General features: G+C 37.6%; 1 protein-coding gene across 3 annotated transcripts in view; it reads right to left on the bottom strand.

Moving 5' to 3' along the window:
* The window catches only part of Slc5a12 (solute carrier family 5 (sodium/glucose cotransporter), member 12), a 52,047-nt gene extending 27,353 nt beyond the window's left edge, over positions 1 to 24,694 (bottom strand). For 2 of the 3 annotated variants that reach the window (NM_001177624.1, NM_001003915.2), the window contains exons 1-8: positions 24,053 to 24,694; positions 16,204 to 16,269; positions 12,526 to 12,577; positions 11,801 to 11,868; positions 5,165 to 5,319; positions 4,909 to 5,049; positions 1,581 to 1,710; positions 190 to 278 (exon numbers count right to left, since the gene is read on the bottom strand). In NM_001177624.1, the coding sequence (NP_001171095.1) occupies positions 190 to 278; positions 1,581 to 1,710; positions 4,909 to 5,049; positions 5,165 to 5,319; positions 11,801 to 11,868; positions 12,526 to 12,577; positions 16,204 to 16,269; positions 24,053 to 24,391 (1,040 nt within the window). In that variant the 5' untranslated portion in view covers positions 24,392 to 24,694. Of the gene's footprint in view, positions 1 to 189; positions 279 to 1,580; positions 1,711 to 4,908; positions 5,050 to 5,164; positions 5,320 to 6,408; positions 6,519 to 11,800; positions 11,869 to 12,525; positions 12,578 to 16,203; positions 16,270 to 24,052 lie in introns of those variants that run through there. The other variant, XM_006499489.4, reaches the window with a different exon arrangement.
* Positions 24,695 to 25,645: the final 951 nt, after the last annotated feature.

Here is a 25,645-nt window from a genome sequence, read left to right as displayed (position 1 = left end):
CAGCTTCTCTCTTACATGCTATGTGATACCAATGATCAAACAGAAATACAGCATTGCAGTGGCCACTTAAGGCCACTTCACACTCATCAAGTGCTCAGTAGACAGTTGGTCATGAGCATCCTCATTCCAGTCAGCTCACAATCACCACTACCATCACCATCATCATCTTCAGCTTATCAGCATACTAACCTCAGAGTTCCACTAAAGGCACAAGCCACAAAAAGTCCTGGCAGCCCTGGCATAGTTGCAAAAATCTCCATGACAAAATATGGCATCAGCTAAAAACAGAAGCAGAGATAGAGGGAGGGGGGAGAAGGGATGTGTTAAGAGTTAGCTCAGCAATAACTGCAATGTTGAAATACAGATATCAGCAACTGAAATGAGAAATTTTTTTTCCCAGTATTTCTTCAGTGTGTGAAATTTTCTTGTATGCTTTCTGTGAATTTAGAGTTAATCTCTAAAAGCCCATCCTTAACATATATCTCTCAGGGCACCTAGGTGTAGCCCAGCTTGTGGAAAAGGATACATGACAGAGTGGGCTAGCTGAATATACACGGAAAGAAAGGGGGAAGAGAATGCTTCTCATGAAAATAGTGTGTCCAAGTTTTAAAAACCACATTTTGTGATCTCTACTTTCATGACATATTTTTCTATGGTGGGAATGTAATAATAGGTATTATGGGAATAAAAAATATCTTTATTTTAATTCTGTAATCATTTTCTACAGTCCATTCATTATCCCCCCCACCCCCGCTCCACCCTCTGACTGTTCCTCATCCCATTCTTCCTCCCACCTCATCTCCAAAAGGCTATCCCCACTCCCCAACCCCACTCCACCAGACCTTCCCGCTCCCTGGGTCCTCCAGTCTCTTGAGGGTTAGGTGTATCTTCTCTCACTGAGGCCAGACCAGGCAGTCCTCAGCTGTGTATGTGTTAGGGGCCTCATATCAGCTGGTGTACGCTGCCTGGTTGGTGGCTCACTGTCTGAGAGATCTTGTGGGCCCAGGTCAGCTGAGATTTCTGGTCTTCCTATGGGGTCACCCTCCTCCTAAGTTTCTTCCAGCTTTCCCCTAATTCAACCTATTTGTTCCATTTTATTATTTAATGTTACCTTGGTTTTTGTTTGTTTGTTTGTTTTTTGTAGTTTTGTAATATGGTCTCATATAGGACAGGAAACCCTCTCAAATCCACTCTGTAACCAATTCTTGATCCTCTGGCTCCGTTTTTAAATCTTTAATTCCAAGTACTTGGCGCTATGTTCATTTTTGTTCAGTTTTCAACTAAAGAATCATGAACAATTCTTAGACTACATAGAAAAGAGAATCACCAACAACCAGACACAGGGATTGAAGCTTGCCTTCTACTTAGCCTGTCTTCTGACTGTCTTCATGACAAAGGAAAAGTGCTCTCTTTCTGTAGGCCTGCTTCTATATATTAGAATGTACTGTGTGTGAGGTCACCCTGGAGGTAGGGAAAGAACCCAGAGGCTTGTGCTTGGCCAGTGGGAGTAGGTTTATGTGGAAAAGGATAACTCTACCACTACATAACATATTCCTGCTATGAACCAGAAAACTGCATACCTGGTCTGGTGCTGAAATAACACCAGAAGTCCAAGGGTCACAATCCTTGAAGTGGGAGTACATGATCAAGCCAGAGAAGACGGCACACGCCACAATTATCCAGAGACCCAACAAGTTAAAGTACAAGGCACTAGAAGAAAAGATATGAGCAACTTTTCTGACACATTGCAGCTCAGCAAAGACTGAAGGGCACACTTCAAAGGACTCATTCTCCAGCCTCCAGGAAGCATCACAGTTTACAACTTCACATTAAAGGGGTCATCACAGATTTTAGGATAATTGCCAAATATGAATAAGTAAAGATTTTAGATGAATTTTCCTTTGAATAAGAGTTTTCCCCCAGATTGCAAAGTGTGTGGCATATGACCTATTTTTGTATAAAATTTTACATAATGATTATTCCATTATATAACTTTAAGTAATTTCCTGCTACTCAATTAATGAAGCTGTCAAATAAAAAAAGCCAACTTATATTTTAAAAAATTTTTCTTCCAGGGAGATAATAGTAAGATAACTTAAAAATAGAGGAGTATTGGTTACAGTTGTTTTGGAGATGAGAGCAGATAAAAGTTAAAGTCAAGTATTTTAGATACAACAGGAAGAATCAACAAAAGGAAGATCATCTTAAACATTATTTGCAGAAATTAACTTTATTCTACAGCACACTTGCACAATTTCAGTTGGGTGCTTTTTCAAGATACTATATATTGCTTTACTTTCATGTACACATTTGACTGTCAAGATTTTACTCACATTCTTAATCTCATGGAAGACTTAAAAGTAGGCAGGCCTTACATTGTGCTGATAAAATTAAAAATCTCAATGTGACGACTCACACTGGCCCTTTTTGTTTGTTTTAATTCACTCAGGATTAGAAGATGATTCCACATTTAAATGTAAGGATATACATTTCTTTCATGGCAGCCATGGCATGCCGTTTGAGTTACATAAAAATATATATGTATGTGTATACATGCTCACATCCATACTTTCTTCCAGTATTTGGGTGTCTGTATGTTTTTGCACAAACATGGGGTAATGGCCTTCCTTAAACATTGTGTTGTTTAATAAATGATAAACACTTAACAAGATATGTTATCCTTGGTGTTTTGGTAAAAAAAAAAAAAAATGATGAGAAACTTAAACTTCCTAACATACATTTATTAATTTGTTATGAAACAGAAATTAAATATTACTTTCACAAGAGAAAGTAACATCTAGGCATATGGTAAATATCTATTGTACTAACAGTTTAAGAGGCAGAGGAGAAACAGTTTTGAACCTAGAAGTTTGTGGCTATTCTGAAATAAATAGAAATCCTATTTCAAAACTAAATAAGAATATTAAAGGGAAAGGAGAATGTTATTATTTGTTTCACCAAAAGATTATTCTCTTTATAGATATATTTGACTCTAGGTTATCTAAAAGCAGGTTTTTATTTAAATTTGAATTTTAAATGAATTTTAAGATCAAAGCCACATATATTTTTCATCATTTCATCTATATGATGACCATGTGTTTGGAAAGCTGATTTAGTATAATTTACTGTAACAAAATTTTCATGCATCACTGGTGGCTTGATAGAATACTAGATGATATATCTGGTCTCTTCATTTTTAATTTAAAATATACATATAGTGATGTGTTAGTTCCCACTGTAGAATTAAAATTACAAATGGTTGAGTTATTTTGAGACAATTCTATGTCTCATACAGTGAAAATAAATGTATATTGAAAACATTTTAAAATTGTGTGAAGAAGTCTAGATGACTACACTAGGGTCAGGAATCTTGAGGAGGATCTCTGAGATTGAAATGCCGTTTGAGTGAAATTTGGGGATTTCTGATTGCTGTATAAAACAAGAGAAATGGTCTTTGCTTTCTCTCTTGCAAGTGAGCTGTTCTGGATTTTTCTGCTGGAACCTAGAAAATGTAACTGCGCCTATTCTCATATTCTGCAATAAATTGTCCCTGTGAGAGCTGCAGCAGCCACAGACACATGCCTTACATTTTATACTTCCTAAATCTCTCCTTAGAAATGTTAAGTTTAGCTAGTTGTGTCAAAGAATCCTGAAACAGAGAGTTAGACATAGAGGGAACTTAACTTTGGTCGATTTGCAGACGTAAAGTGAAGCTTGGTTTGTTCCATTTTTCTAAGTATCTACAGTTAGAGAGGCAGAAGCTTAAGGCAAAGCTGTGAGAAGACGGTAAACAACTCAGAGAACTAGGGCTTCGCATAGGGATGGACAAGCAAGGCAGTTATGCAGCTTTAATCAATAGCCTGTATTCTTTGCTTTCTGCTGTGTTCGTACTGTAAAAGCCCCATGCCTGTATCCCCTCGGTGGTGCCACAAGAAATACTTGAAATTAAGCTGCCTGATTCATCAGTTACCATTTTTTGAAATTAACTATTTAAAATATCAAAATGTGTTTCAAATTACCTATCACATACAAAATAAGCTACAGCTGAAGATAACACACGATGAATCAAAAATGACCAGGGCTATCTTTCCATAGAGACTATAAGCAAGAATCATGATTTGTTCCTCTTGCTTACTCAGTGCACCTAATCTAGCCTATTTAGTTCTCAGTAAATAAAGACAAAAATTAATCGAGAGAAAAGCCAAGCAGAGTATGCTGAAGTGGAAATAGTTATGTCTGACTGAAATAGTTGTGGGAATGGTTGTAGAAATACTTGCTACATGAGCATGTATCGCTGCTTGGATTCTAGCACTCATGTGAAAAGCAAGACATGGCTGTCCATGCACTCTCACTCCAGGGCTGGGTAAAGTACAGACATGAGAGTATTCCTGGGCTTCCAGTCTAACTCCAGGACCAAGGAAGGTCATGTCTCAAAACAGTAAGACTTGGAAGGGCCTGGTGGCATATGCCTTTAGCTCAGGAGGTACAAATAGGCAGATCTCTGTGAGTTTGAGGCTAGCTTGGTGTGCAGAGTGAATTTCAGGACAGCTAGAGCTATCTATAGAAACCCTGTATCAAAAAAGTAACAAACAAACAAGAAATTGAGATGATGAGTGATGAAGCAGGCATCCATCTTCCTCCTCCAGCTTCTGCATTTACCCACTAACCCTCAACACATACTTTCATACACATACATACATACATACATACATATACATACATACATACATACATACATATTCACAGACACACATACACATTCAAACACACATATACATACAATTGCACACAAAGACTTTGAACAGAATAGATAAATATCTTATTTTTCTCTTTCACATGCATGCGTTCTTTAATGACTCACTAAGGTAAAAGATAACATAGAAAATTTTTTCTCAATCAACAACTTACAGCTTAGCATGCTTTTCTGTTTTGCAAGAGATGCATCTCTGGATGGTTGATTGGTTCACTCCATAGACTCCAAGCCAAGTAAAAGTTCCTCCTATTGTAATTGTCCAAAAAGTGTGCCGTCTTAGAGGATCTACATCAAAGCTAGGACACAGAAAGAAGGCAATAACAGAGATATTTTTTAATACCCTGCTTATATCACTTTATAAAGCCATGTAATTAAATTTTATAAAGCATAAAAAAATAGTGTTGAACGTACTCAACAATGTGTAGCCGGGATCCGTTTCCTGCTTTTTCTAACACATTGTTGAAGCCACCAACATGATTTGATCCTTGGATAAGGACTGTTAAGAAGCCCACAATCATGACAACCATCTGAAATGCATCTGTCCACACCACTGCTTTTAAACCCCCCTGAAATGGGAAGAATGGTACAAGTTATTAAAAAAGGGATTTGTAACCTCTCCAACTCATATAGTTTCCCCACCACTGAATCACATGGGAACTCATTCTGACCTGTTACTGAGCATCTTTTAAAGGGCAAGTCCTGCTTAAATATGGTGATATAATGTTAAGAAGGCAGGACCTCATGAAAAAATTCTATGAGTTTTTAAGGTTAGTGGTAGAATTGGAAATTAAGAATAAATACAAATTTTTACTTAAAAGTGGGAGAAGGGTAATGAAAGACTAGTTACTTTTGATAAATAGAGTAGAGTCATGACTTGGTCTGAGGAAATAGCCGTTAGGGTAAATTCTGAAGAATAAATAAAAATTTATGAGATTCAGAACACAAATTAAGAAGGGAAAAGAAATGTAGGCTTCTGAGGAAATGAGAGAACTCTGGGAGATACAGATGTGAGGTGTGGATAGACCAAAAGGCACATTGGTAAATTTTCTGGATGTCAGAATGGATATATTTAGACAAGACCATTTAAATGATGCCCCTAAGAGCAAAGAGAGCCCTTATGATGAGATTTGTTTCACAGTAGCCATTGGTCAGCTACTGTGATTACAAGGTTGCAGTAGAATAGAAAGCTCCAAGTTATTATTGATATCTAAGATAATCAATGGTTTGAAGCAGAGCAGAAAAGAAAAAAAAAGTCTCTGGTTTTGAAAGATATTCCAGAGATAAGATTCTCATAGTGCACTAAATACAGATGAGGAAGAAATGAAATATTTCAGTACAAAACACACAGAGATCCAGCTGGACAAATTTAGAGTTTTAAAGTAACTAGTGGCAACACGTTTTGGAAGCTACGAGACAGAGTGAATGAGAGACAGAGAAACAGAGTCATAGAGAGACAGAAGACAAAAACAGAGACACAGACAGCAAACAACTAATAAGGAATAAATATCAGTTTCTACATATATGTGGAGTGAGGAGTGTTAAAAGCAGCATGGCAATTAGACAATCACACCAGAGTTTCAGAACGTTTAATCAAATAGTTATGTTCACCATAATTATTAGGCAAGAGATTAAAGCAGTGACTATACCAAACCTACCTCCCTTGTAGAGGAGGGGGCAGGAAGAAAACAATGTCCATATTCCTCTACAGGGGTCCTAAATTAACTGAGAAATTAACTGAGACTAGGCTTGTGTTCTTTTCTTTCTGAGTTTCAAAAGTTCCACAAATGATTCTAATGTAGAGTTCTTGCTGAAAGCACATGGGCAGAAAGAAGAAGAAAAATGAGAGCTTGCTGTAGCGTTCCATCACTGAATCCCCTAGGACCATCATGAACATGGCAAAGGCAATTAGGGAAAAATTAAATGAAGTGGCATATAAAGGTGTTTTGCAAGTGAGTAAGTGCCAGTAAAATGAAAGGAGGTAATATTTTTAACACTAAAAAAAAATGGAATTATCATCCTGGTACTCCTCCAGAGTGTCAGTAACTTCTATGAAAAGTTGACATATTTATCTTTAGTTTCAGAGATACTGGAGTTGCTCACCATTTGCTTGGTAATTAAAATTAAACCATAATCTTAATCATTGAAGTCTCTGCTAAAAGCATTATATTTGCATATAGTTGTGAAATAATGTTTTGAAGAACAATAAATCCCCCCATGATCACATACACATCTCCAGTATAGCACTATCTTGATTGTCTTTAAAGATGTTAAACCCAATAAGCATGGTAACACATGCCTTTAATCCCAGCATTTGGGATGCAAAGGCAGGCAGATCTCTGAGTTTGAGGCCAGCCTAGTCTATGTAGCGAGTTCCAGGATACAGTGCAAATAGTGAATCTCTGTCTCAAAAAACAAAAACAAAGATGTTAGTCCTTTCTGAGCCAAACCTCAGTTTTTCAGTACTATGAAGATGAAATACTAAAAGCTTACATTTTCAGAGCATACTTATCGTTAGTTTTTGTGCCCTCCTCCCAGTGTTGAGCAGGCTGCTCAGACCTGATTTGCCACAGTTGCTAGCCCACCTAGGGTGGAGTCTTCCAACTTATGTAAAGTCTTTTGTCCTGTCACATCTGCAGCTTTCCTCCAAGATGCCACTACCTGCTGAGAGACTGAAACTGTTTTCCTGACACTACCCTGACAAAGCAGGGATCCTGACAAAGCAAATGAGATCCTGGCATGGTGGGGGATGGGTCCCCCCATCCCTCTTATAAGCTCAGACTCATGAGTAAACATTGGCCTTGATCAGAACTTTGTCTTGGCTTATTTCTCTTGCAGCCTTTCCCATCCAAAACCCCATCTTTCCTTTCAGGAACCCAGGAACCCGTGGCCACTGGCAGCTACAAGTTGTATAAGATTCTGCACATAACTGAGAACCAGCTGGCAATCCAATAGTACAGACTCAAATGTCCTCTCCCTCCCTCCTTTTTTCTATACATCCCTACCTCCCTACCTCCTCTCTCTCTCTCTCTCTCTCTCTCTCTCTCTCTCTCTCTCTCTTCTCCCTCTCTCTCTCCCTCCCTCTCTCTCTTTTTCTCTCTCTCTCCCCCTCCCTCCCTCCCTCTCACTATATTTAATTAGTGTAATTGCACTGACTACTAAATTGCAAATGATCTGGATAGCAGGAATCACTTTTAAAAGCTCTTCCATTGATTAATTCCCAAGTGTGGATCATCCACAAGATCAAAGAATAGAGAGTATAGTAAAGAAAGTCACTGCTGGATAAATAGTTTGTTGGTGAGGCACTGTCACTCTTGCCTGGCTAGACAGAAAAGAAATGGGACAGAGGTTTGGTGGGGTAAGGATAGATGAGGGACTTGGATACAGCTAATGAAAGAATTTCAATTCCACACTAACAAGCTTGTTATTCTGTGAATGGTTGAAAGCAATAATTTGGTCATGAGTAAATGCTGGTTTTAGGCATACAGACGCTGTGAGAAAGACTGGAAGCACAGAGCTGGTTCAGTGTACGACTGGTTTTGGTTTTTTACACAGTGACTACTGAAACATAAAGACTTATTCCTACTTACTTTTGAGCATTTTTATCCTGTCAATACTTACTTTCCTGTTCTCTTGTGTACATACATTGAGATGCTTTATTTAAATTCCACTTTCTCATTTTGATTGTTTTATTACATAGATGCTCTTGAAATTTTCTCACCCATTCATTAATGACAAATTTTAAACAATTCAATAGTGCTCCAAATTCAAGATTTTTTGAAAGCTTTAAATCTGATTGCTGTCTTCCTAACTCACGTGTTATCGTTTAATACTTTGTGGGGTGCATTATTTAAACCCATAGTTATATATAGCAACTATTATGTTTTTCATGTTTTATGTTACAAATAATAATTAGAAAATGTAATAATGTTACTTATAAGCCACATTAAAACAACAATTACCAAGTGCCAAAATTTAAGAAACCTTTGTATTAAGTGCATAGGTAAAGAAGTGCTTCACATTTCAGAGTCTTATAGGTTTTGGAATGTTCATATAGGGTTTATGATAGAGTTGCTAGTAACACTAAAGTACAACTTCTGAGATGCTCTGAAGTTTAAAGAATTTTCAGCATCCTCAATAAGTGTCAGATTTGTGTGGTACTTTGGACTTTTGGATTAGACTCGTTCAGGTTATATTTCCTATCTTCTCACAAACTACACTACTTAAGCCCATCAGTGTATCCCCTTCCCTTCACTGCATTTCCTTTGCATTATTCCTAGGGGATGATTTGTTAGTTGTAAAGACACAGATTAACTGATACTCAGTTCCTCAAAGATAGCTTTGTTGGGAACTTAACTATAATTTGAGAGGTGCTTTCTCTCCATCATTAAACATACTATTCCTGTTTCTAGCTATAATTAATAATGAAAATTGCCAAGACATCTGCCTGCATAGCTTCTTTCTACATCATCGGCTTTATTTTAGGTCTTCCTTGTGTATATTATTCAGTGCTTTCACTAGAGATGTCTAGAGATGGACTTTTCCTCTCGTCTACAAAACTTGTAGATTTCTAACTTTTATCTGTTGTAAAGTACTTGAAATATACTTTTGTAAATATGGTCTTTTCTCCATTCTTGGTATATTCTCCTCCTAGACTCCAATTGAACATAAATTAAATATTATTTTGTTATCAATATATCTTCATTTCTTTTCTTTTATTCATCATCTTTCTGAACGAACACTGTTATTTCTTCATATATATCTTCCAAGATGAAAATCATCTCTTCAAATAAATCCAATTTGTTATAATAGTTGTAAATGTGTGGCAGAACCTTTTCCATATGAATAAAGATTTCAGGGAACCAATCACAGGGCAGAGGAGTTAAACTTAGAATGGCTTATGAATTAGCATGTTAGTTGCTGAGCCCAGCAATTGAGTTACCTGTTAATTCTGAATTAATTTGTGTGGTGTTTTTCTTCACGCGGACACTCAACTGGGTTCCAGACAGAAAGGTACTGTGGCAAAGTGTGGGTCTGCAGGGAGTACACCCCAAAAGGTTGTGGGAATTTGGAAGCATGTGGTAATGACCCGCCAGTGGGAACTTGGCAAGCTGGATGGTGAGATTTCAGAGCTACAGATCAGATAGTCTCCAGAGCATAAAAATAGGCCAGTGCCTTGCCAGTGATAGAGTGGACTGCCTTTTTAATATTTCACACTACAAAACATAGCCATTCATGATATACTTATAGTAAATTCTTACTAATATAGTACATCACTGTTCTATATACTACATGATATATACTATATGATATACTAATACAATACTTTATTATACTAGTTTATGCATACCTGTTCCTTATTCGACAACTTGCAATTCAGTATGTGGTATTCCTTAGAGGTTAAATCTTGTTTGAGGTTTTACTGTTCCTCATTCTTGGTATTTTCTTCTATTTCTGATGATATATTACCTTAGGATTTTAATTGAATTATTTTATAGTGCTAACCTGGATTTATTCTCCATAGATAATTTACACTATATTTGCATTGAACAAAGCAAAATGAGTTTTTAAACTCAGTAACTTCAGATCCCTTAAAAGACCTAAACTTAGTAAGAAAGTCCCAACCTCATCTACATTGACAGGATTCCAAAACTCATTAATATAATAAAGACACACTTATGAGATTGCCCTCCAGGGAGCCTGATCCTTCTTGCCCAAACACTACTCACACTTTGCAAATATTAGTTCTGATTATCACACATGTAAATTATTTTTATTTTACATTGTTTTGTTACTTATAAGTGGGTGGGCATGGTGGGAGATTTCCCTGGGGAGCTATGGTTTTCTGTGCAATCTCAGTTGCACATCTAAAAGTTATGCTAGAGTCTAGTTGCTTTTCTATTAGAGCAACAAACTTGTCATACCTGGTCAGATTAGACAGAGAAGGTGCCTGTTCTAAATCAAAGTGTGAAGAGGTATGTGATGAAGATAAGTGTTTCAATGCTGAGAAATATTAAGTTACGCAGTGTCTATGTTATATATGATATGAGCACAATGCAAAATACATGTATAGCCAGCTATAATGTGTCAATTATTTCTCTTTGCTCTGGCAGATAGACAATGTACCTAACTGGTAATAACTGGTAAAGTATAGCAGTAAATTATACAATGATTCAGCAGAATAAAATATTTTAATTGTGTGAAGTGGATACAAAGTAAGTGCACATTAACTACTTATTTATCTCAATTAATTGTCACAAATATATAAAATTCTATCGGTACCACACTGCTTACTTGAGAACAGAGAATTTTTATAATCAAAATATTAAATGTAATCTATAAATAAAAGACAAAATAGTCACAGAACCTTCAGAATTATTAAATGACAGCTGTCCTTGATCATTCATATACATGTATTTTTATTATTTTTCTTATAGTATCCAAAGAAATTTAATATTATAATTCTTAAGTGTCCTTAAGTAGAAAATGTTTTCAGAGCTTATAAAGGGTCACTTATCTTTTGATTAAAGAGATATTTCTCTCACTAAATTATCTCTCAGTAAACATTATTTTCTTGATGTCAATTGTTTTATTCTTCTGAATAAAACTATTATTTTATGATTTTAATAGATTGTTTTATAGGCTTAATTGGATTTTTCTCCAGACACGTTCTCTCCCCCTTTTTTTTTTACATTGCATGAATCAAAGTGAGTTATGAAACATAAGTCACTTCAGATTCCTGCCATGACACAAGGTTAGTGAGACAGTCCTAGCCTAAGCTGCTACCCACAGAGGCCCCAAAACAATAAAGTTTTATTTGTTCTGAATGAACAAATTCCCTTTATAATAGATATTACAAAGACTTTTAAGGAAAATAATAGTGACTTCCTCAAGAAATTATGACAGATAAGGCAATATGCTGCTTTCATTTAGTTTTAGAATAGCAATTTGCTCCATAATTAGATGGCTTCTGGTTGGAAATGTATCCTTATCCCATATTAGAAAGTAGTTTATAATAGTTTTTTTTTTTTTTAACAGCTCAGTACATACCAAACTACAGTAGAATGTGCAAACGATTCCTGTTGCAAACACAGAGGCCCATAGATTAAAACCAGTCACTAAAAAAGAAGAAAAGTCGTTACAAAACAGTAAAGGAAACTTCTCTACAAAAAAGTAACAGCAGATTTGACCTCCGCTGATTCTGTAGCTTAGTTCCTAGGTCCAGTTTTGTTGTTGCTTTTAGTTAATTTTAAGAACTAGTACTTCCCAGTTCAATTACTGTCACTGCTATGCTCCTTCAATATGGGAGCTGTCAGTGAGAAAAGTACCTTTTGTGTTGCTATTTTTCCTTTATTTTTATTTCCAGGATTTTATTATCTCGAAAGGGTTGTATACATATCAATGTAGTCATAGACACCTTTTACTCTTATGCTGAGATCTTCTGCTTTATGAACTTGTCTTCAACACAGAAGACATATGGAGAACTTATAAATGTACAATAGCAAATCTGACATCATTTCAAATACTTTCAAATACTGGAAAGCAAAATTGAAACACCTAAACAAACCACATGCAACTGAACTGTGTGTTTATAAGCAAGAAGATTTGTAAAGCAAAATCTAGTAATAGTTTTATACTATTTTCAGTATTAAGTACACTTTTCGAACTCCACATATACAGTGACCTCTAGAGTATCTCCCCCACAAGATATCAGATATATATTTTCAAAGCTGAGAATTCAGAAATTTTGAGATGAAGTATGCCCAGTGACTCACCTTGGTTGAGAGCCAGAGCAGGGGCGTAGACCACGACTCCAGTATAGAGAATCTGTTTAGACACAGGAGCAGACAGAAAGTTGGAGGAGGAGAAGGAAGCCTGACTAGAAAGTTCTTTGTTGGCTTTAGTCCTTTTTTGGTTCCAGGTTTTATATTTTAAAATTTTTTTTATTAGAAATAAATTCTTGTCTCATACTTCCCAAGGGCAGTTTCCTCTCCCTCCATTCCTCCCATCTCCTTCCTGCCTCCAGTCTCCCCCAGATCCACTCATCCTCCATTTTCTTTTCAGAAAAGAACAGGACTCCAAAAGATGACAGCCAACAAGGGCAAAACAAGATATAATAAGACAGAGCAAAAGCCCTCATATAGAGGCTGGACAAGATAACCCAATAGGAAGAGCCCCAAAAGCAGGTAAAAAAAAAAAAAAATCAGAAATACACCTCTTCTTCCTGTTAGAAGTCCCACTAAAACACCAAGCTAACAGTCATGACATATATGCAGAGGACCTAATCCAGACCCTCGTGGGCTATGCTTGCAATTGCTTCACTGGTGAAAATTAGTTAACTTTCATTTTATTTTAAGCTGAATTTCATTATCTAGATCTATGTGTATATGAATCCCAAGTGAGTCCCATGGCTTCAAATTGCAAATATCTGGCCCAAAAAATAATGCTTTTTACCTATTGGTTGTCAAGTGTCAAATTGTCAGCCCTGAAAGCATACAAACACGTAGCTTTATATGGATTGAACATGTTATATTTAGTTATATATATGTATATACATGAGCATATATGATCAGCATGTGTACTGGCTAGCTTTGTGTCAACTTGACACAGCTGGAGTTATCACAGAGAAAGGAGCTTCAGTTGAGGAAATGCCTCCATGAGAACCAACTGTAAGGCATTTTCTCAATTAGTGATCAAGGGGGAAAGGCCCCTTGTGGGTGGTGCTATCTCTGGGCTGGTCGTCTTGGGTTCTATAAGAGAGCAGGCTAAACAACCCAGGGAAAGCAAGCCAGTAAAGAACATCCCTCCATGGCTTCTGCATCAGCTCCTGCTTTCTGACCTGCTTGAGTTCCAGTCCTGACTTCCTTGGTGATGAACAGCAGTATGGAAGTATAAGCCGAATAAACCCTTTCCTCCCCAACTTGCTTCTTGGTCATGATGTTTGTGCAGGAATAGAAACCCTGACTAAGACAGCATGCAATCACAATTAATGAAAAGAAAAAAAAAGGGGGGAGACCATAAATTTGAAAGAGAGCAGGATTGAGTAAACGGGAGGGTTTGGAAGGAAGAAAGGGATGGGAGAAATGTTATATTTAAATTGTAATCTCAAAAAAAATTAAGACTGATTGGGATAGAAACCTTATATTTTATTTGATACACTCACTATGTAATGAAATAGTGGTAATGGCCAAAAGAGAAAGGTATTACTTGCCTCCTTTTTCTTAGACAAATCCTTCAGGCAAAGGGAGAATTTTAGGAGAAAAGGAGGGTCTCTTGTAACAGAACATAGTTGGAGAGTAGAAGTAGGAAGAAGCTTGTGTGTGTTTAGCTTAAAGAATCTAAAGCCCACAAGGAGAAGCAGCTCATCAGAGACAAGCAGACATGTTAATGAAAATTCCTACAGTGGACACAAAGGACTTACAGAAAAGCAGGCATTTCTGAAGTGACTCAACTTATTGGTTTTAAAATTAAGCCAGGCAAAGTAGTGCATGTCTGATCACAGGACTTGTGATCCAGGAGCAAAACTTCCAGCATGAGTTACATAGGTAGAACGTGTCTCACAATGAAAACAACTTAGCAGACCATTCCATAATTAAGTCTTAAAAGTTTAGATAATGAAATAAATTTAAAGAAAATTGTTTGCCATATGGCCTCTAACAATTTGGTTTTGATATATGTTGTGTTTGTTTTGAGAAAGGTCTCACTTGTAGCCCTGGTTAGCCTTACTCCCTATATAAAACAGAGTGTCTAGGAATTCGGGAGATCCATCTGTATCTGCTTCACAAATACTGAGATTAAATGCCTGAGCTATTATAACGAGCTTACAATTTATTACTAGTTGTTAGTCTGGAAATAAACAATCTATGTTGGGTAGATTCATCTCAAGGTAATTACACATCTTAATCTGATAGAGGGCTAAGAAATATATACACAAACAGTTAGACTACAGAAAAACAAATAACCCTATTAAAAAATAGGGTACAGGGCTAAAAAAGTATTCTCAACTGAGGAATACCTAATGGCCAAGAAGTACCTGAAAAAAATGTTCAACATCCTTAGTCATCAGGGAAATGAAAATCAAAACAACCTTGAGATTCCACCTTACACTAGTCAGAATAGCTAAGATAAAAAACTCAGATGACGGCAGATGCTTTTGAGGATGTGGAGAAAGAGGAACACACTCCTCCATTGCTGGTGGTACTACAAGCTGGTACAACCACTCAGGAAATCAGTTTGGCAGTTCCTCAGAAAATTAGACATAGTATTACCTGAGGAACCAGCAATATCATTCCTGGGCATATACCCAGAAGATTATCTAACAGGCAGTAAGGACATATGCTCCACTATGTTCATAGCAGCCTTATTTATAATAGCTAGAAGCTGGAAAGAACCCAGGTGTCCCTCAACAGAGGAATGGATACAGAAAATATGGTACATATACACAATGGAGTACTACTCAGCTATTAAAAACAATGAATTTATGAAATTTTTAGACAAATGGATGGACCTGGAGGGCATCATCCTGAGTGAGGTAACCCAATAACAAAAGAACACACATGATATGCATTCACTGATAAATGGATATTATCCCAGAAGCTTGGAATACCCAAGATACAATTTGCAAAACATATGAAACCCAAGAAGAAAGAAGATCAAAATATGGATATTTCGATCCTTCTCAGAAGGGCGAATAAAATATCCATGGAAGGAGTTACAGAGACAAAGTTCAGAGCTGAGACGGAAGGAATGACCATCCAGAGACTGCCCCACCTGGGAATTTATCCCATAAACAACCACCAAAACCAGACACAATTGTGGATGCCAATAAGAGCTTGATGACAGGAGGCTTATATAGCCATCTCCTGAGAGGCTATGCTAGTGCCTCACAAATACAGAAGTGGATGCTCACAGACATCCATTGGACAGTGCACAGGGTCTCCAATGAAGGAGCTAGAGAAAGTACCCAAGGAGCTGAAGGAGTTTGCAGCCCCATAGGAGGAACAACAATATGAACTAACTACTACCTCCAGAGATCCCTGGGACTTAATCATCAACCAAAGAAAACACATGGAGAGACATGACTCTAGCTGCATATGTCGCAGAGGATGACCTAGTTGGTCATTAATGGGAGGAGAGGCCCTTGGCCTGTGAAGGTTCTATGCCCCCCTATAGGGGAATGCCAGGGCCAGGAAGTGGGAGTGGGTGAGTTGGTGAGCAGGGGAAAGGGGAAGGGGAGAGGGAGGTTTCAGAGGGGAAACTAAGAAAGGGGATAACATTTGAAATGTAAACAAAGAAAATATCTAATTTTAAAAGTGTTATCTTCAGAAAAAAGTAGTAACCTCTTAGAAAGAAACTTATCCTTTCATTGAGATCATTTCCCCACAAATAAACAGAGCTGTAACTGTAGCTTTTCATCTTCACTTTCCAACCCTTCCCCAACCCTTACTCCTCACCGTCTGTACGATGTAGATAATGGTTGCTGCATATCGAACTGGCTTGTTGAATCGTAGCTGTAAGTACTAGAAAACAGAAAGAAAAGCAATAAGTAAGCTTTAGTTGTGTCTTAGTCAGCAATGTATTGCTGTGAACAGACACCATGACTATGCAATCTCTTATGAAGGAAAACATTTAATTAGGAGTTGATTACAGTTTCAGAAGTTTAGTCCATTGTCATCGGGGTGGGAAGAATGGTGGCACACAGGCAGACATGGTGTTGGAGAAGTAGCTGAGAGTTCTACATGCTGATCCACAGGCACCAGGAAGGAAAAGCCAGGGAACTGGGAACTTGGCTTGGGCTTTTGAAACCTTGAAGCCCACTTGCAGTGACATATTTCCTCCAACAAGGCGACACCTCTTACTCCTTCTTAAGTAAGTGCCACTCTCTGATGACTCTGCATTAAAATATATAAGTCAGTAAGGCCATTCTTATTCAAACCACCAAAAGCAGCTGACATTTTTTTTTTAATTTCTTGGTATTCCTTTGAATATAGGATTTGTGTTTATAATACTATTTTATGGTATGTTTCCTTGGAAATAACCACGGGGGTGGGGGGGACATGGATTGCTAAAAGTAAACATATGTTAATATCTAGTTCTTCATCTTTTTTTGCCGTAGTTATGGAGGGCAAGTAGACTGCTTGCTTGAAAGTTTACTTCTCCTCATTTTCTAACCAGTGGTCTTCCTGCTGGGCCCACACTGAAGGCAGTGTATCTTTTATGTCCCTTCTGCCCACAACTTACTCTAAATTTTTGTTTCTTCTTTTCTAGACTAATTTTGCTGCCTTCTCATTGCCTATTTTAAACTAAGCCTTGGCAGTATGTTTTATGAGTGCGTACCCATGACATTGTATCTCTTAGAATAGCTCTGATCACACTGATCTCAAAATCTCCAGTGATTATGGTTGCTAAAACAACATATGCCTTTCTGGCTTAATTCGCTTTATTGCCTGGCTACACCTGTCTATCTTAGGTTATACGTGTGCTTTCCGGATTTTCTCCAGATTAAATAATTACTTGTATCTAAACTGATAATTATTATATTTTTATATCTTAATATTCTAATTGACATAGAATTACATCACTTTCCCCTTCTATTTTGTCCATCAGCTCCTTTGAGTTACCATCCCTTAAATCCCTCCTATGGCCCTCCACAAGTTGATAGCCTCTTTTTCTTTGATTATTATTATGTATGTGGATGTGGCTATCTCTGTATCTGTATGCACAAATACCTAAAAGTATAACCTACTAATTCCTTTATTGGTGTTTGTGTATATGCAAGGATAACATAGTTCCCATTTGTCTCCATTTAAGGACAAGGCTTAAGTCCCAGAAACTAGGCCATAAAATCCAGCTCCAGTGAGAGACATCTAGAACAAGATCATAAAACCCCCTCCCAAAGAACTGCCTGAAGACAACCACAAAAATGGGGAAATACCTTATTCCAGAATGGGTCATCTGTGCTGGACAACCCTATTTCATCACATGGTTGAATGTTCATGACATAGGAATGCAGACAAATGACCACCTGTGACCCCCTAGCACCCACCAATGAAATTTTAGATTACCTAATCCTTCTAGAGAGTCTTCCCCTACCCCCTGTTCTCTATAAGAAGGCCTATGTACCTGTGTCTGGGGTCACTATTTTAAAGAATGGATGACCCCTGAGTGCTGATTGTTTCTATAGAATAATCACTCTTTACTTTTGCTTATTATCTAAGTCTAGGGTCTTCCTTCAGCAATATTCAGACCCTTACACATATATGGTTTCGAAGCTGACCATTCAGTGTTTGACAACCAATAAGGGAACAGTCCTACCCAGCTATAGTTCCTCTGAACCACAACAATTATCACCATGGCAAAGTACTTATAAAGGTGCAGTAAGTGTCACTTAGGTGTTGATGGCAACCAAAAGCTGTTTGATTTTTTTTTTCACTTTTCAACATTAATTAAAAATGAGAGAGAATTTGGTTTTGTCGTGGAATACTTTGGTTTCTCCATCTATGGTAATTGAGAGTTTTGCTGGGTATAGTAGCCAGGGATCCAACCCCATAATCAGCCTCCAAACGCTGACACCATTGCATACACTAGCAAGATTTTGCTGAAAGGACCCAGATGTAGCTGTCTCTTGTGAGACTAGGCCGGGGCCTAGCAAACACAGAAGTGGATGCTCACAGTCAGCTATTGGATGGATCACAGGGCCCCCAATGGAGAAGCTAGAGAAAATACCCAAGGAGCTGAAGGGATCTGCAACCCTATAGATGGAACAACAATATGAACTAACCAGTACCCCGGAGCTCTTGACTCCAGATGCATGTATATCAAAAGATGGCCTAGTCGGCCATCACTGGAAAGAGAGGCCCATTGGACAGGCAAACTTTATATGCCCCAGTACAGGGGAACATCAGGGCCAAATAGTGGGAGTGGATGGGTAGGGGAGTGAGGGGGAGGGTATGGGGGACTTTTGGGATAGCACTGGAAATGTAAATGAGGAAAATACCTAATTAAAAAACTGAGAGAGAGAGAGAGAGAGAGAGAGAGAGAGAGAGAGAGAGAGAGAGAGAGAGAGAGATTCTCTTCAAATTTAAAGTTTCATATTTGTTCCCAACACTTCTAGTTATATATCTCTCAGGGAGATTGATCCAGCTGCCACCCATATTTCAATGCATATTCTTTCTCCTGTTACTCAGATATACTAAATACTTTTAAGGGCATCAGTCCCTGTTGGGTATGTACGAATATGGGTGGCTTAAAAGAAAAGAAACTTATAACCTTTCATTTCTGAAGATCAAATGTTCAAGCTGAATTCACCTAGGCCAAATCACTGCTGCAGTGGCACATTCCCACAGAAGTGCCTAAGTTTTCCCCCTTTGACCTTCTCTGGACTCTTAGTTGCCAGTCCTTTCCTTTTGGCTCCATCGCCCTGGAGGATGTTCTCTCTTTCAATGATCTAAGACTATTTTCTCCTGCATGACATCACACAGGTCTACATATGAAAGACTGTATATGCTCCTCCTTCCAAGTGTTTTCCTGAACTTACTGGTTATCTTTGATAAATATATAACCTTTTAAGCTCAAGAGAGAGCAAAACCCGAGTCTAACAGAAAAATCACATTATTTCATGTCTGTTTTTAAAAGACCCAACGGTAATGATTTAATATCATTTCATTGTTTCTTTTCTTAGAACACTAGACTTGACCCAGCCACATTATTTCCTAACTCGAGACACATTAAATCTACTTTCCATGGTTACTCACACTGAAATAGTAATAATCTGAAGCTAATCTTGCCTCATTGTCTGCCATCATAACACATCCAATTCAAGAAAAGAGCCTGGTACACCACACTTTCAAACAGAAACACTTGGTTTGTTTCTTTTAATGCTGCTTTAAAATTAACTTTCCTTCTTTATTTTGGCAACAGACTCCTACTTAGTCCAATTGCTTCCATGGTTAAAACCCTAATATTATTCTCCACATTCAGCTAGACTATAACCCTAAAATAGAAACCACATAAAATATGCCACTCCTTAACCAAACAGTATCAAAAGCTAATTCCTTCATAGACTAAACTAAAAGCCTCATGATATTGAGTTGTATCTTATCAGATATTAAATACTCATTTTAGGACAGATATTTTATAACATAATTTATTCTGATGAAGTAGTATTCTATAACATTTAGACATATTACTTACCAAAGTATTATCAAAATCATGCCATGGAATCTAATTCTCCAAAGAACTAAACCTAACTTACTAAAATGTAATACATAAATTTTCAGAGATCATTGTGTGAGACATTATAATCTAAGTGGTTTGGTTATGAAAACTTGAGATTGAAAGAACTAGGAAGGTCAAAGAAGCTAGACATAATGATAGAATATGAAACATATTTTAAACAGTTTAAGAGTAAATAATAAGATGGGCTTATTAGCACAGAAAATGAATATAAACTAAACTGAAATGAAAATAGAATCAAATTAGAGATAATGAAAATGTATGCTATTGAAACTGAACTATGCTGGATGTGGTTTGTGTCCCTTTAATCCCAGCTCTCAAGAGGCAAAGGCAGAGAGAGATAAACCTAACTTAGAACACATGGATGAAAATAATTCTTATGCTTTGGCATGGGATGAGCTGGTGATAAAGTTGCACAGATGAAGTTTTTTCTTGAAATCCCACTGCCTATCCAAGTACCCAAACAGTTGCTTATTCCTGTAATTTATCCACTGTGTTGATTAGTTTCTGTCAACTTGAAACAAAGTAGAATCAAGCAAAAAAGGAACTTTAATTGAGGAATAGCTCCATTGAGTCTGTGGGACATTTTCTGAATTAATGATAAAGGATGGACTAGGCCACTGGAGATAGTGCCACCCTTGGAAAGGTGGTCCTGGGTTAAATAAAAAAAAAAAAAAAAAAAAAAAAAAGCAGGCAGAGCAAGCCATGTAACTAGTGTGTATTCATGATCTCTGTTTCAATTCCTGTCTAAGCTGAGTTCCTGCTTGAGCTTCCTCCTCTATTGAATTGGTATCTATAAGATGAAACAACCACTTTCCTCCCTAACTTTGCTTCAGGCAGTTTTTAAATCACTGCAACTGAAAACAACTAGAATATTCATCCCAAAAGTGATGGGATCAGAACTCAAGAATGACTATTCTTCATCTCACTGAGGTTAATGGTTACTCCTCTGTTCTTGCTCCAAGCTCTTGTGCAGCTCTAGTCAACTGTACACTCAATGGCTTGAGGAATGGACTAGCTCAGCCTACATACATATGTGGAAGTGGGCATTCAGCCAGGTTGCCCCCCTTCTGGTGGTGGTGGTGGTGGTGGTGGTGGTGGTGGTGGTAGTGGTGGTGGTGGTGGTAGTGGTGGTGGTGGTGGTAGTGGTGGTGGTGATGATGGTGGTGGTGGTAGTGGTATGTGTCTATTCTTGTTCCAGAGCTAGATCAGTTGTGCCAGCTTGCTTTCATAGCAATATAATGGCAATATTCCAAGGGACAAACACAGAAGCTATAAATTTCAAGAGGTCTAGAGTCAAAACTCACTAATTGTCTGAAATTTTTTATTTATCAAAGCAAATGACAAAACTGGTTGATGTTCAAAGAATGGAAAATACAGTACACTTATTTCATTCTTTCACACCTGAAAAGATCCCAAAAGTCATATATTTTACTCTATAATGGAGCATAAAGAAAAAACTCAAATGCCACATCATTTGAAGAAACAATGTTTGCAACCCCGTAGGAAGAACAACAATATCAACCTACCAGACACCGCTCTCCCCCAAAGCTCCCAGGAACTAAACCACCAACCAAAGTGTACCCATGGAGGGACCCATGGCTCCAGCTGCGTATGTAGCAGAGGATGGCCTTGTCGGGCATCAACGGGAGGAGAGGCACTTGGTCCTGTGAAGGCTCAATGCCAAAGTGTAGGGGAATGTCAGTGTGGGGAAGCAGGAGTGGGTGGATGGGTAGAGAAACAATCTCATAGAAACAGATGGAGGGAGGATGGGATAGGGAATTTTGGCAGGGTGGGGAATAAAAATCAAAAAACGAGAGAGAAAATAATAGAAATGCCGACATACTATTCTAGCCCAGGTCTATAAAAATAACTACATATACTATCTCATCCACTCTAGAAATCCTTCGAGACAGAAGTATTATGAGCAATATTTGGACTGTGAAAACCAGATATAGAGAACTTTTTCTTGCTGTGCAGCTAGCATGTGGCAGAACCATCATTCAAAGCCAAGGAGGCTCACACTTAGAGTTCCTGCTCTCCATGTCTAGGCCACACTGTCAATTCTTATAAAAAAGAAGCCTTTCTCAAAATAACCTTACAAGCACTCTACACAATCCTTATATCCTAAGAAGGATTTAAAAAAATTCTTCGGGTAAGCAATAGTACTTTTAAAATAGGTTTGTATACTAAATCTAACATGTAAATTTGAAAAGAGTTTGAATCTATTCAGAGTTGACCTGGCCTAGCGGCACTGAGAGCCATGTGTCAGAGGTTTTTCAGGTTTGAATCCTTGGTTTCCTGCAAATTATGTATTTGGAATTTGCTGAATTGCTTTTGCAATTCTCATTCACTTTACTCAAGTTAGATACAAGTTACAAGGTTTAGAGAAGGCAGATTTCTTCGTGTGAATATATTACTCGATTAATTTTAAGTAAACATAGAACATTTGTTAACCTCATTATGTATTTCCAAGACTATATTCACTTAAATTTGGCTACAGAATAAGCTATCTCTTATTCCATGAGGCAAGAGCTTCGATTTTTGTGCTGACGAACACCAAACGAGTTAATACAGATAATACTTAGAACAGCACTTAACACACAGCTAAATACATATAGCCTGGTGCTATATGTATTATGCATTTATTGTTTGTTTCCTTTTGTATGAATGCTGCCCCCATGAGGGCAGTACAGCACTTTACTTATGTCCTCAAGACCTGAAGGTGTGCATAGGACAAAGTAAGTGCCGAATGGGTATTTATGAAATTAAAAGCTGACCACAACATGTTTTCCAAAAGGAAACATAGGCATAAGAGTGGAAATTGTTAAAAATATTTCCAGAACAAAACTAGAAAACTCAGCAATCAATGTCTTCTACTGTCAAATCTTCACGCATGGATGAGAAAATCCCGGCCACATTTTGGTTTTCAGAAGTACATTACAATTGAATAGCATCTGTGCACAGTTTGTAGAGCTAAGCCTACATTTACTTGTTTTTCTCTTGGGGTTGTGTCTCAAGCAATGGCTGTGGAATTGCCTAACTGTGATTAATTTCTTAGCAGCACAAGATAATTAATGTTGAACATTTGGGATAAGATAGTCCATGCAACTGAATGTCTTAAGACCTACTGGAGAATATGTATCTGCATGAACAGCTTTGGAAGACTAGAGAAACATTTTGTGATCATTTATCTCAGATTTTTTTAAAGTAAGTTTTTTTTATGAGTCTTCTGCTATGACTTTCAGGGTTTTTGGCAATGAAGTTCAATATTTTTTTCTTCACAAAAAAGTGATTTATAAGCACACTTAAATACTGGGCATGAAAATTCAGTTTTGAACATGTTGGTTTTATTTAGCATTGTTTAAAGGCCAAAATTTCATAGTCTTATTTCCCCTTCATTACAATAATTTTCCTATTTTTATTATTTGGGAATTTCTTTCTACTAAAATATTTCTCACTTTTCCAAAATATTCCCAACTGCTACTTAAAACTGGAATGAAGCAATAATTAGCATTAGGGAGCTACTGTTTGATATACAGGCCTTTAAATGATCATATATAAATATTGGCTTCTCAGTAGATATTTATCTAGTTTTAAAACAGGACTAACATACCTATCTAGATCTTACTTTTCTCTGCTGAAAATTATAATACTAGTACCCTGTATTCCGTTTACTTTTTCAGAGTGGTCACTCTAATGACAATAAAAATAGCATTATCTCTTTTAATCTTACTTATCTTTCATCAATTAAATAGTGCATCCATTTTTTTTTATCATGGATCCTTATTAAATCATGGAACTAGCCAGCGGGAGTGACATTACTAGTTACCTTCTACAGAGTGACAAACAGATGTGTCTACAGCCAAAACCTAGCACTATACCTCCCACCCCATATACTACATATTGTCTTTTTTTAAACAGTGGGGAATTGCCTTGAAAATAGTCATCTACTACTAATGTCAAGATGTCATAGAAAAACAACAAAGCAAGAAAAAGGAAGACTCGTTGTGTGGAAAGCAAGTGCCATCTCCTTGCTGTGATGGGGGCAGGGAGGTGGTCTCTTACCTCATAGGTGCTTGTGATGCCAGACCTGTAGAACACAGGAAGAAAGAGCTCAGATGTGAAAAAGACCACAAATACATATGAAATGAGGAAAAGGAAGAAGGATGCCCCAAAGCGGTAGACTTCAGCAGGAGTCCCCAGGACAGTGACAGCTGACATGAAGCTGGCTGTCAGAGACAAAGCTACAGGGCCAAAGCTCATTTGCCTTCCTCCTACTAAGAATTCCCGAGATGTTGTCTTTTTTCTCTCCTTTATGGCAAAGAACACGCCAATTCCAGAGGAAATGACGAAGAGACCTGCAAACACAACATAATCCCAAGCTTCAAAGTTCTTCACCCTCATGCTTGGAAGTGGAACACAAGAGAGTCTCTTTCAAGCAGGGCTCACTGAGATATTTCCAACAGCCAAAACTTTTTTCAGATGGAAGGAAGAATTTGGTTCTCTGAAGAGTTGAAGATCATCCATCCATGTCTAAGTTTTCAGATACTCAACAGTCCTCAAAGTTCTCTAAAGCTGGCTGTGAAACTGACACCAAGGGGGAAAAAATGACAAATTGGGATCAGATTCTGGCCACTAGCTGTCTGCGTTTCTTCTGCAACATCTGACAGAAGACTCCTGAAGTTTCTGGGGGGTAGAGGGAGTAGGCTGGCCCGATGGCATGCTTTTATTATCTCCTAGATTTTTTTAAAATGAAAGTTAAACATTATTAGGAACCATGGAGGTGATAAAATTTGACTACTTCAGCATTTCATTATTCCTGAAGTGGAACATAAAAATGCAAACACAACTGTCAGTGGCATCTGTCTCCTGACTAAGGGAGTGTGGCGTGTTCATACCTATAATTGCCAGGGCTGTGGGGTGGAGGGTAAAGAGCAATCAGGAGGTAATCCAGAGACCTTTGCCCACATCACAATCACAGCTCTGTTACTGTTAATAAAGCACTTCACTTTCCTGAGCTTCCCCTGGAACACTGGCATAAGACACCATGAAACTTTGAATCTCACACTTCCTGACACCTTTTGTTCTTATATCTCTGCACTTACAATAGAAAACTTTAAATAGAGCAATCTCCCTTGACTTTCCAACTCAGAGAATGGATTAACCAGTAATTGATAAATCATCTGGAGCCCACATTATTTTCTCCTCCAGTCTGTTATATTCACTTGTTTTTTATACTAGCATACAAAGACTAAGTTAGTGTTACAACCAAGTCCAGTAAGAGGATAAGGAAGATGGAGTGTGGTATTCCAGCTTCTCCTCTTTGTAGATCCTTGGACAACTGGAATCATCTCTTAGTAGGACATAAGCAAGGAGATGGTACTTGCTTTCCACACAAAAAGTCTTCCTTTTTCTCGCTTTGTTGTTTTTCTATGACATCTTGACATTAGTAGTAGATGACCATTTTCAAGGCAATTCCCCACTGTTTAAAAAAGACAATATGTAGTATATGGGGTGGGAGGTATAGTGCTAGGTTTTGGCTGTAGACACATCTGTTTGTCACTCTGTAGAAGGTAACTAGTAATGTCACTCCCGCTGGCTAGTTCCATGATTTAATAAGGATCCATGATATAAAAATGGATGCATGAGATATTCTCT

The sequence above is a fragment of the Mus musculus genome, chromosome 2 (genome assembly GCF_000001635.26).
Source record: "Mus musculus strain C57BL/6J chromosome 2, GRCm38.p6 C57BL/6J".
Classification (NCBI taxonomy): domain Eukaryota; kingdom Metazoa; phylum Chordata; class Mammalia; order Rodentia; family Muridae; genus Mus; species Mus musculus.
Note: the sequence above shows the minus strand (reverse complement) of the source record. Positions and strands in the feature narration are given on the sequence as shown.